Source organism: Triturus cristatus, chromosome 12, assembly GCF_964204655.1.
Source record: "Triturus cristatus chromosome 12, aTriCri1.1, whole genome shotgun sequence".
NCBI lineage: Eukaryota > Metazoa > Chordata > Amphibia > Caudata > Salamandridae > Triturus > Triturus cristatus.
In genome coordinates this window covers 168790482-168803306 of record NC_140595.1, presented here as the reverse complement: position 1 = coordinate 168803306, position 12825 = coordinate 168790482, and the positions used below count along the sequence as shown (strand labels likewise).

At 42.7% G+C, this 12825-nt stretch overlaps 1 protein-coding gene across 2 annotated transcripts in view; it reads right to left on the bottom strand.

The window, feature by feature from the left end:
- The window catches only part of OTUD7B (OTU deubiquitinase 7B), a 383776-nt gene that overhangs the window by 264969 nt on the left and 105982 nt on the right, over positions 1-12825 (bottom strand). The window contains exon 2 of one of the 2 annotated variants that reach the window (XM_085639065.1): positions 2858-3008. The exons of the other annotated variant lie outside the window; for it this stretch is intronic. Within the exon in view, the coding sequence (XP_085495191.1) occupies positions 2858-2930 (73 nt within the window). The 5' untranslated portion in view covers positions 2931-3008. The remainder of the gene's footprint in view (positions 1-2857; positions 3009-12825) is intronic. 2 annotated transcript variants of the gene reach the window in all.

Sequence of the window (12825 nt, the reverse complement as noted above, 5' to 3'; positions counted from 1 at the left end):
CTGCCTTTAAAGCAATCTTTCATTTACAGTAAGCATGAGCTTCCTTCACTCCATCACGGTCCTTTCACACTACAGAGTATGTCTCCCTGCTAGTGGCGGAAAACAATCAAAGGCAAAACACACTCTGATGGATGACCTTGTAAAAGAATTAACTGAACTGGCAATGATTAGAAGCAATCACTTAACTAAGAATGGCATGTATAGAACAAAACATGCATTAGTGACACCACATAGTATTATGCTCTTCTCCAACACAGTTTCAATCCGCAGGGTCGGTGTGACTATCCATTAGATGAGACACTATTAGCTGCAGCGTATCTCTATCTTAGGTGAATCTATTATGGTCTTTCATGTCTATATATTTTAGCTTAGAATGCCTGGTTCAGGAATGGGGAATCACCACCACTCAACTTTCCAATGAAACACATGTTTTGCTTTGATACAAAAGATTATGGGTGCTATCTAGTGTCAGAAGGGTTCTAAAGTATTCAGATAGATGGAATCAGAATATATATACAATATACTAAAAAAAAGTAAGCAATATATATATATTAATGGACGAGCTGGCTCTGTCATTAGGTTGTAATACAGAACAACATCTTACAGAGTTGAATTTATACAAATTATCAAACATCTGAGCTGCCATTTGCTACATTATCCAACTCCGATTGATCAGTCCAGGCAGAAGATTTTCACAGAAAGCATTTGTGGATCATGTCTGCATAATGGTGTGAACCACTTAAGTACGGGGCTGCAACTAATGTAGGTAGCCTCTAATATAGAAACTAGCAGTAACACTATCATAATAGTACTAACAACCACGTTCTAAATGTATATAGATAAATTGCACTTCAAGGGTGTGCGCTTCAGACGGAAGGCACAAACACTCAATTACTGTTCCACTAATATCTACACTCCTTACTATATTAACTACAACATGCAACTTACACAGATTCAATCAACATTGCACCACTGAAGCGGGCAGTTGCTGCCAGTCAATGCAAACCGCATTAAGAGTGTCACACTGTTTTGTACTAAATAATTTGTAGTGTCAGCAACATACTGATGCCACTTCAGTCCATCCTTCTAAATTAGGATTATTTATAGTATTTTAAGAGCATGTTAAGGACCGAAGTCCAAGTTAAAAAAAGATAATCACAGGTACCTATTGGACAGTTACTGTTTAAAGAAATACATTTTAGGGTATCCTAAATAGCAAATATTTAGTAGCAGAGAGCATATCCAGGCGAAGAGAATTTTAAAGCTTGGGCCTTTATACAGAAGGCTGGGTGGTCGCTCATGTTGTGTTTTCTTATTAGGAATTACAAGGAAGTGAGCACTAGAGGCCTGCAAAGAATACCCCGTAATCTACCAGTTGAAGAGCTGCACGATGAAGGCGGAGGCTACATTGTGTAGTGCCATAAATCAAATACAGAGGCTCCTGAACATAGTTAGCTTTGCGAATGGGGAGCCTGTGCAGATTTTTTGTTTAAAGCCAGAGATGGGAAGCCTATGAGGCAGAGGAAGAGATCAGCTGTCACATTTTGAAATGACTATATCTGGTGTATTTGTGGGCAATAGAACACTGAAATAGAGGGCATAAAATAATCAGGATGCGTGCGTCCCATCCCTTAGGAATGTTAAAGTTGGTATACTCGAGCAAGAACTGAAGAATTTTTCACAGTATTTTCTGCTCTAATGGAGACCCATTATCCTTCGGTGTCTTTTGTCTTACAAGACAGAAGGAATTCAAGATCAGAAAGCAGTTACTTAAATCTGGACTGCAACATCACCTCAAGCGAAGGGATGTTGAGGAAGTTATTTGATGAGCATTTCAACCAATGATTTCCCTGCATTTAACAAACAGTAGAATCGGCCATGAAGAATACAACTAAAACAGTCCGTATAAAACTCTGGGTGAATGAAAGGATCGGAGGTGAGCCGAATGAGAAGCCATAAGCATGCATTTAAGGCAAAATCATCCATCATCACTCAGCTTCTTGAGAATTCGCTTTTAGCACTGATCATCAGCTTCTCCAATTCTAGGTCTATTCCGTTACCGCTGGGAAAGAATAAAACAGTATCCACGATGAAAACGAAGTTTAAATGTATGCACAGATACATCACAAAAAATGTATTAACTAAAGCTTTAAATACACTGCTAATGCACATCACGTGTAAGTCAGCATGAACAAACATGATGAATGTGACATTCAAACCTAAACGTGGATGGTGGCTATGTACAAGCCTAACAAAAGAACTCAATGCCAACGATTGTACAATCCAGATTCTACCGTAATTTGAATATACAATAACGTAAAGGGCTTTCATAAAGCTTATGGCTGTGATATAACTCTAGAACAGTCAGTCTAGTCTTAATTCAGGATTTTCAGAAGGAAAACATAAGACTTCAGAAAACAAATAATTTAGAACAGTGCTCAATGGCGGTACAGCCACAGGAAATGAATCTCATCTTAACAGAGGTCTTCTAATAACGAGGACTATGAAAAGGGGAAAGAAAAGGTGAAACTGCATCAACAGTGGAGCTGGCAGTATCTTCTGCACTTACACTTTAAAATGGGACTTGACAACATGCAATAGAAACACAACCAGAACTGCAAAGCAAATCTATGCAGCAATATTATGCAATTAAATAATGCTCTGCGGTGAAGTCTATATAGCTAATGCAAGAAAGTAAATAAGAGTAAGGAAAGCTTTATGATCAGTATGCGCTACTTGAGCAACAGCGTTAGTTTCACATAGCCCTTCTGCCTCCGATCCCAAAATCTACTTTTCCACATAGACATGCATGCTCAACATGCCTAGCGACATCTGCTTGCCTTGCATCACTCCTTACCTTCTAGTAGATCTCTGGCAAGTCCTGGCTCTGCCCCAGTCGAACGCACAAAATCCGACAGGAGAGCATCCATGTCGAGGATCACGTGATCATGAATTTCTTTCGGGCAGATCGATACGGGTGGAACATAGATCAAAGCTTAGTCTTCAATCTAAGATTGAAACAATGTACACAGCTCATGTTACACAGTATAAAATGATGACCGCCGACAATGCAGACGACTGGGCAAACATGGATGTATCCGATGCTAGATAATTAATTCTTGCTTCCAGAAACTAATTTTATTTAGGATTTGAGGAGACTGGTGGCATACGGTTCACCAATTTGGAGACAAGATCAATGTTGCCACTCTGCCATTTCCCATAAAACAACCCTGATTGTTCCAATTGAGTTAGATTATACAGGAGACAGAATGGGGATATGTACTGCCAGCTCATTTTAACAAAAGAAAAGAGGTCTTTAAATGAGAAACACAATCTGAGGTCTAACTTGGCCACTGAATCCAAAAATAGACTTTAGAAAAACTGATTGCCTTGCTATTAAGTCAACATAAACATGGTCTAATCTTATTCACTTGTACAGCAAAAAAATTGATTTATTAAGCAATTGGAATTATACTCAACATCACATATTCCACCTCCAAAGCCAGAACATAAACATGGAAATCTACATTGTTAACTAAAACACACAAGCATTTCTTTGCGGTTAATAAAATAGACTGACAATTATGGAATGGCAATCTTATTGCTCATCAATGAAGGTAGACAAGCAGTGAATGCCAGAGTATGAATTTACTGTACACCTCATGACACCGAGGGCGTAGCATATTCCTGTACGTGCATGCTTCATTTTCATACTACCAGTTTAATGAACGCGAAAGGGATATCTATTTTCTATTACTATAAAAACTTGCTAAAAAGCTTTTAGTGAAAGTGGAAAACAAAAGGGGTTAGACAGAGAAGCAATATTAAACAGTTAAGGAGTTAAAGAATGTAAGAAATGTAATATCAGAAATACGAGGTTGTGTGAGGCAGAGCCGACGGGGGCCACTACTAACAAAACGGTAGGTGGACTTAGAACAAAACTGAAATAAAACGTCTGGAGCAACTCGTTTACAAGGGATGCAAGGATAGAGTAAAAGCCATGAAGAAGTCAGTGTACGATTAGGGAAAGGAGAAATAGCACTGGAGAGAAAACAAGTATGGCTTCAGCAGTTGAGTCACTTAGTTAATACTACATTTTAAGACTATTGTTGTTGCAAAACTGTACAACAGAGTATACATCTGAGTAAAAGAAAACTAGAGAGGCCATCACTCCAAAGCTACATAGTGATGGAGGCAAGAAAAAAGGAATGGGAGAGAGAGAGAGCAGAAAGTCAACAACCTTTATCTTTGAATCATTAGGAGCATCAGAAAGTGACACTTTGCCACAGAGGCTAGGTAGGCAACAAACCAGGGGTAAATAACAGTTTAAGTGGAAAAGAAATGAAAACATGTGAAAGTGAGTACAGACACAAAGTTACTTTTCTGTGGCCCTTTTATGCCTTTGGTTTAGATTCAAATTGAAGTTCTCACGAGTTCTGAACTAAAGCTCCAAAGTTTACACCAGTCTAACTAACCAAGCATGATTCCTTAAGGGTAATTCTGATCCTTAAATCTGTCAATAAATACAAGGTTCCATATGCAAAGGGCAACCACGATTATTTCTTAAATTTAAAACAATGCTACAAACGAAAAAGGGATTTGGTTAAGGACTACTGTACGTCTAAATGTGCCAAAGACTAGATAACTGGATGCACAAACATACAGCAGAACTTTTGCAGAAAATAAATGGTGCTTCAGGGACAGATAAAGTCGTATACTTCAGTAACTATACTAGTAAGACCCACTGCTAATCTACATGGCATTTAAAAACGCTCATATCAGGTTTAGAAATGCGTAAATAAAACGTGTCCCAGACTTCCGAGAAAAACAAATCACTAAAAGAGCAGACTGGCTGCCCACTTTAAAAAGCCACTGTCAAGGGAAGAACACTATCCGGGATTAATTTAAAAGACTATTAAGCTCCATTAGAGACTTTAAAGGCACTTCTCTACTAAAACCTGCCTTTGGAAGAATTTGGCCAGATCATTACTGGGTGAAGCTTTTTTATTAGATGTTTACATATTTCTTTTTCAGGAGACAATGTTTTCAATAAGGGCAAAATCATTTAGAGATTTCATACAGATTTTCTAAGGAGTCCTTAACACAATAAATTATGTTTCTATGGTTTGATCTTTTTCAAACTGATATAAATGTGGTAGTTATACATTACTAAATTTCAAGTTACGGCTTTGAACATACAGGTGATGAACATATTATAGAACCTTTCGAGTTATTTCAACTGCCAGGATCTAGAAAAGCGACGAGGCTGCATAGGAATAACCTCTACCAATGATGCACGAACCGAGGGGAGAAATTGAAATGACTCACATCGGCTAGCAATGAAGACTTCTTAAATATTGCATCTTTGACAAAGCTAAATGGACTCATGAAAGACAAGTAACCTAAACCATTAAAATCCTCTCCAATGAAAGCACATAGATGTTCATACAACAGAACTCTGTAGGTTCAACAGATTAGTTGGATGGCTATAGAAGAGCTATTTAAATAAAGTAATCTGCTGAAATATGTTATGAAATGTGCATTATGAATTATTTGTTCTGGCCGCCAAATGGACGCCAGGGTGGTTATTTGGGCATTAAATCACTCCTCTGAACCTACTAATATCGTTTTGACTAACCCCAAGACTAAACAAGTGATATATAAGAACATGGTCTACTGAATTCACAATTTTCTCCTCTTCCTTCCTTTGAGCAAAATGTCTATTTTAGATATTCACTGCAAATTTTTGGAAGACGGTAGATTGGTGTGCACTTTTTAATTATCACCAAATTTAAGGCCTTTGTTCTGGAACAAACTACAGACAGACAATCCAGTCTTCTTCACCCCCACCCCCCAATCTTCCAAAGCAATAGAAGAAACATGGAGACAATAAATGGTGTAATTCATTCCAGATTGCTTTTAACAAAAGTTGAAGATCCATTTCCTGTAATCAAGAAGCACAATGGCTCTAGGTGAATTGTGCCTAAACATCCATTACAGATTACGGTCTTCTTGATATATGCGTTTGAAATTTTTATAATGACCACTTTGGAAATACGCCACAAAGTCTTAGTGTAGATCTTTCCTTTCTCTTTCCAAGCCTCTAATGTTCAAGCATGTGGTCATATTGTTAGCAAGGTGTACCCGAAAATGATACATACAATTAAGAACCACAAATATTCGTTCAAAAGGATGAACAAGGAGTCAGATCCAAGGGAGCGCAAAGCACAAGACTGTGGAACAGTCTCCATTATTTCCAATATTTCCAGGTTTGCATTCTACCTTATGCCCCCCCCCCCCCTCACCCCCCACCTGACTGATCAGAGGCCAATAATACGAGCTATGGGCACCAAACCTGTCTGACTAGACTCAAACACCTTTCTTTTTCATTCGGACTATACAGTGTTATCTTCTTTTGCACAATGAAGTAACCAAACGATAATATGTTGCACTTCAGAAAACTCACACATTACACATGTGTATCTTATATTTAAATTTTACACAAAAACAAATACATTAAAGTCCTGATTAAAAAAACATAAAGAGGCTGGTCTCCACAGATTGCCATTAATAACCCACAAACTCATCTTAGACTACAAAAGCCGCTCCAGTCTAGCAGCATTTTGTTTATTATCAAACTCCCTAGCTGATCTGCAAATCAGTAACAGCACACATTGTCAAGATTTGTAAATGCTGTAAAATGTGCCCAATGGGCAGATTACTGAATTCCCAAAATTAAATAATTACGGAACACTCCTGGGAAACTGTAACTGTCATAGCATCCCAGGGATTCACACAAATATACACATACACATTGTATAATGCATAACGTTTCACACATGAATGCAATTGCATTCATTTTATATTTCTCAAACACTTTTCTCCTTGAAGAGGTTCCTTCCCCCTTTCAGTTGGATAGTAATTTTCTACAGTCCAGATTAGGAGTAAATTTGCATCAGTTTTCAGGGTGGGGAAAAAGCCTGCAAATGTTTTAGGACTGTGACTGTTCACCATCTTTTGCAGATGATTTGTCCCAATATGCCCACAACCAGCTCCATTGGGTGATTTACATCAGGGTTGAAAATTACTCAAAAGACCGAGTTAATGAGCTCGCCATAAAGCATGGAGACATATAAAAGACGCATTACATAACGCAATATGCTTTGCTCTTCATTGTCAGAGATCTGTCACTGCAAATGAGTTCAAGTGGAAATGCCTTCTACAAACAGACACTGTGAATTAGGAAAAGCGGGTATGGAATAAGGTCTTAAAACGCCCGCCAAACTTAACTAAAAAGAACATTTAATAAACTGGGGTGGAAAACTGCAATATTAATCTCACATTTTGGGAATTTACACAGAGTCCAGGCGACTAAGAACAGTCATATGTCAGCATATCAAATACATAACTTTCAAAGAATGCTGAACAAAAGCTTGTAATGCTCAGCCTGCGCATTACCTCTTGATGCTCTTTCAGAGCCCACTGCCATCTTCACCAGCGTTCACCTTACGAATAAATGAATGAAATGGCGTTTGTATAGCGCGCATACTCCAAAGAGTGTCCCGGCGCTGAACTTTGGGGAAAACCTGCCCATTGCCAAAAGAGATGAACGAGTTACTCGTTTTGCTGGAACAGACAGGTTTTTGGGGGTTTTTTCCCCTAAAAACTTGAAGCTCTGGGATGGATGAAGTTAGAGAGATTTTATTCCATGTTTTTGACTCAAGGAAAGAAAACGACCTTCCACCCTTTTTTTCCCGATGTTTTTTTGGAATCCTAGCAAGAAAGCTATGGGAGGAACCCAGTTTTCGGAGTGGGGCATACACACATATATCCTCCTCCTCAGATACTCAGCTCTTTTCCCATAGACAGCTTTATGTGCCAGGGTCAGTGTCTTAAAAAGTATCATCTTTTTGATGGGCAGCCAACGAAGAGTCCTCAAATGACGGGTCATGTGTATTCTTCGAGTGAGATTAATAATTAATCTGGCTCCCGCATTCTGAACTACCTGTAACCGGCTAAGCAAGTAGTCTCGGAGTCCTAGGTAGAGAGAATTACCGTAATCAAGCCTAGATGAAATCCAGGCCTGGATCACCGTTTTCCTAGTTTCTACAGATAGAAAGGGAACATTTCTTCAGGGAGTGTAGAATCCTGAAACAGGAGCCCACTACTGTCTGAATCGGAGGTTGAAAGGACAATGTGCCATCAATTTTGATTCCCAGATTTCTTTACCACGTTTTGGTGTGAGCTGGGGGGGGGGGTGGGGCTATCTTGTGGCCACCATGACCTCCATAACTCGGAAGAGGAGTCACCTAAGAGCAGGATCTCAGTTATATCGGATTGTATGTTGGTTGATGCACTGATAGACAATTGAGTACATTGAAAAGATAGGATTTAATGGATCTTCCATCTAATTCATTCCCCTTTTGACTTTCGCCCCCCCAAGCCTCAGCTAGCATGGCCCGGGGTGTCAAGTACAAGTTAAATAATGTGGGACTGAGAGCTGATCCCTGGGGAACACCTGCCGCCAATTCAAGAATTGGTGCTGCGTATGGAGGGGTCCATACTTCTTGACTCCTATTGTTTAACAAGCATTGGCATAGCCAATAGGTCTCGCCTTTGGGACCTTTAAAGTGTTTGGCCATGCAGCACATTATCCTGGGTTAATGCACATGGGATTGAAGAGAAAAAACCTTCAAGACCACAACTAATCTTAATTGGTACACAGGACACAAACAATTAAGTTTAACTGAAAGGCAGAGCAAGACAGCAGTTTGTAAAAATCAAAGTGATGCCAATGGGCCACGTGAATGCGATTATTAATGCCATAGTGAGTCTGCAGTCCCGTAGTGTGACTCCAGGCAAATTAAAATGGGAGTGCAGGACGCGAGGACCGATGGGCAAAAAGAGGGAGGTCAGGTGACGGTGGTGGATTGCCAAAAGCATAAGCGCCATGGTGACCTGGTAGGAAACATTAACAGAGGCCTGCGCATACATCGTAAAATCGAGGTCAGGAAAAGATGCATGCGCACAAAAACGCACAAAGGTGCATTTATATAAACCAAAAACACACACTGACTGGAGGCAATAATGCACGCTCACACAGAGAAGGCAATAAAGGGTACATGCAAAGACACACACATGTACACACACATGAACACACATAACAGACACTAACACCGCACAATACACATAAACACATTCCCTTCTACAGGAGACACTAATCTCCCTCAGTCTATTTCTGTGCGCCCGCCCCTTGCCCCACAGGTTCCTACAAGGCTTAGTACGACAGACCTTACACAGGTATCACCTGAAGTGATGTTTGTTTATCGGCATGGGACAGAAAGCTTGCTCTCTACTGCCGAAGATGGCGGCCAGGTGAGGATGGAGCGCAGTGATCTGGATTTTTAGGAGAAGGTTGCGGGTGTGACAGAGCCCTGTAATAAGAGATGTGAAGGATCCTGTCTGTCTTTGTGATGTGTGTGACCGTGCTGTGGGTGGGACAGGTATGAGGGGTTGTGAGCCACGGGTGGGATTGTGCAAGTAAAAGTGAGCACAGTGTTAAAAATAAAGCACAGTATGAGTTCTTGTCACATCTGTTAAAAAACAAAACATGAAACGGGCGCCGTGCGAGGCAGCGCAGCACCTAAAAAACACATGAAACCGGGCAACGTGCGATGCAGCGCGGCGCCCAAACACATCAATGAACAAGTCACCAACATGCGACCTGCGTGGTGCGTGCGCGCTTGTGTGAAATCTGACACAGAATAGATGGCACACTGCGAGCCACTTTTCGTAACCGCAAGCCGTGGGCGGATACATTTCCTGGGGAAGGTGGGACATGCACCCGCCTTTGCCCAATTGCGTGCTGTCTTCGCACGCAAAGCCCAATAGGAAAAATGCACAAAAATAAAACATACACGCGCAAGCGTGTGAAAAGATCTGAGTGGTTCCAAGAGGTCATTTTCCTAGAGCAGCGCATGCGTGCTGCGCTTGGCTCGACCTGAAAATGAGGTTAACCACTTCAGGGCTAAGCCTTTAATTCAAATGTCCTGAAGGCGAGCCACTAGTATTTCATGGGGGATGGTATTAAATGCCGCCGATAGGTCTAGTAATATCAAGACGGCCTTGCCCCCTTTGTCTAACGTGCCTTTAATATGATCACTTATTTCTATAAGGGCCGTTTAAGTGCTACAGTTGGCTCTAAAGATTGATCGAATCGGGTGTAGGTTACTAATCTCCAGATAACCTGAAATATGTACATTAACATGCTTTTCTACAATTTTTGAGACTGCTGGAAGTAGTAAGATTGGCCTGAAATTGGCTAGTATTTTGGGGTCCGCCACAGGCTTTTAAAGAACAGGTAGAATTTTTACATGTGTTCATCTGGCGGGCATAATACTAGTCGATAAAGAGTCATTTAAGACTTTGTTAATTATCAGGTTAATGGACAGGGCCACTTCGGCTAGAAGACTGGGTGGGCATGGATCAGCTGGCAACCCTGATTGGAGTTGCTAAATGACTCTCAAAGATTCCTGCCTGGAAATATGGGAAAGAGTGTAGAGCATGGGCCCCAAGGTTGCTGCCTCGGGGGCGGGGGGCGGGGGGGGGGAGGGACCGCGAGGGAGAGCGAGATATATATATATATATATATATATATATATTTGTTCGTCAACTTATAGTTTTTTTCTCCAATGTCTTTCAAGATGTTTGCAATGTTTTTTTCGGGACCGTAAGTTTTCGTTAAACCAGGGAGCAGATAGTTTGGTTCTAAAGGATTGTTTTATCGCTAAGGGTGCTAGAATACTGATCTTGTTGAGAGTCCAGTCCTCAGTGAGCTCTGCATCTGATTCAGGCTCTCCAGTCAATTGTGGGAGATCTGCGCCTAGAGCACTGGAAAGATCAATCGGCGAGATTTTGTGAAAAGCTCTGGTCATAGTTTTAGTTGCTTCCCCGTAAGGTTGGCTATGCTTGAGCTTCGGCCAACTGAATCTGAATCTTTCTCAAGCGAGACGTTGGCTCTCCAAGCAAACAAACCCAGATACAAGTCACAAAATAACACGCTGTCTACTCCTCAACACTAGATCTCCTATTAAAAATGCCTTAGCATTTCATGACCTCATGGAGGAGCATGCAATTGATATAGCGTTCGTCACAGAAACCTGTGTGCTGACACCTACTCTGAACCAGATCTCCTAGGGGCCCTTCCTGAGGGATTTAAAATATACAGGAAAGATAGAGCTGGGAAAAGGGGGGGGGGGGGGGGGGGGGAATAGCGCTTATGTTGAAATATAAAATCCGATCCTTCTCGTTTTTGAAGCGAGCTATGCGTCATCCATTTTACCTCTGCCCTCCTTTCCAGCCCTGGTTCTATCCTTGACACCTCACCTGAACTAACATTTATAAATAATCTAGATTGGGGTATTAAAGCTGTGTATACATGCAGAGTCCGTGCAAAACAACAGCTGGCGTCTGCTCCGAGTCTCCAGACAATGGTCAAGTCCTGAATAAAGTTTACACAGATAGCATATCTTGTTATGCAGCTCCAAGACTCAAAGTTGCTAAACCACCAAGGCTGTTGGTGTTTTTATTACCTCATTTTGTCTGCCTTTCTCAAGCTCCATTTACACCACGGGGCGCCCCCTGTTTTTGATCTTGACCTATAAAAACCCATGTAATTATTGCTCAGCGCACTTCCTCCTCGAGTATCTCTTGGTGCTTGTTGGACGAGGCCCCCGCTTATGAGTATTAATAAATGATCTGGGAGGAGCCTAGCGCGCATCCAAGATGGTCGCGTGAGCACAGGGCTCCCCGGACCCTTGCTGCTCCTCGGAATTTATCCTGAGAATATCCTGATGTGGTTTATGGAATCTGGCAGATGACGACCGGCTGAGCACGTATCTCTTTTCAGAACTCGAATCGGACCTGGGAATCCTGAGTTGTCGTTGTTCGAACTTTTGGGACCCACCCGACGGAGGTGCCCGGGGCGAAGGTGAACCGTGGAGCCGTGTCGTAATTGAACAACAGCGGCTGCAGTGCGGTGCCAGTGGCCGCTCTACTACTTTCGGTTTCACTTTCGGACTTCAGGGGGCTGGCCGGCGAACGCACTTGATGTGGCGGGGTGTTTCCTTGGCCTCTGCGCGAGGCTTTGTCTCCACCTGCCACTAGTGTGCCCATCGCCTTGGGTCCCCCCGCACCGCTATATTGTGGTCTCTGGTGAGGCGCTGGTCTGCGGTGCCGGTGCCCCTACGACTCTTGATCGGCGGTCCCCTTCGGTGTCCGTGACCACATGGGGGGCAAGGGGGGCCCGAGGGGCGTAAGACTAAGGCCTCCCTCCGCGGGGGACCGGTCCAGGCCAACAACATGGACCGCTACACTCTGGGCAGAGGGTCCCCTGGAGCGACCGGCCCCCCCCCGGACGCCGCCGGTGGCACGACCGTCTCTCCGGAGCTTTCCCTGCAGGACATCATGGGCGCCATTGATGGCATCAGGGAAACCATCGCCACGCAATACGAGGCCCTGGCCCGTAAAATCGACACGGTGGCAATCGATGTCACCTTAATTCGGGCAGATCTCTCCAAAACTAACGAGAGGGTTCAGGCTCTCGATGCGCGGACCTCAACCCTGGGTGCGGATGTGTCGGACCTGCAGGCCGCGCTTGGTGACATTAAGGTGGTCAACGATCAGATGGCCCGGCGGCTGGAGGACTTCGAGGGACGGGCCCGACGCAACAACATCCGTGTCATAGGCGTACCGGAGTCCTCCGACAACCGCCCGGTTGACCTCCTGGTCGAGGAACTCATCCTCCAACAGTTGACCCCTGCAGGC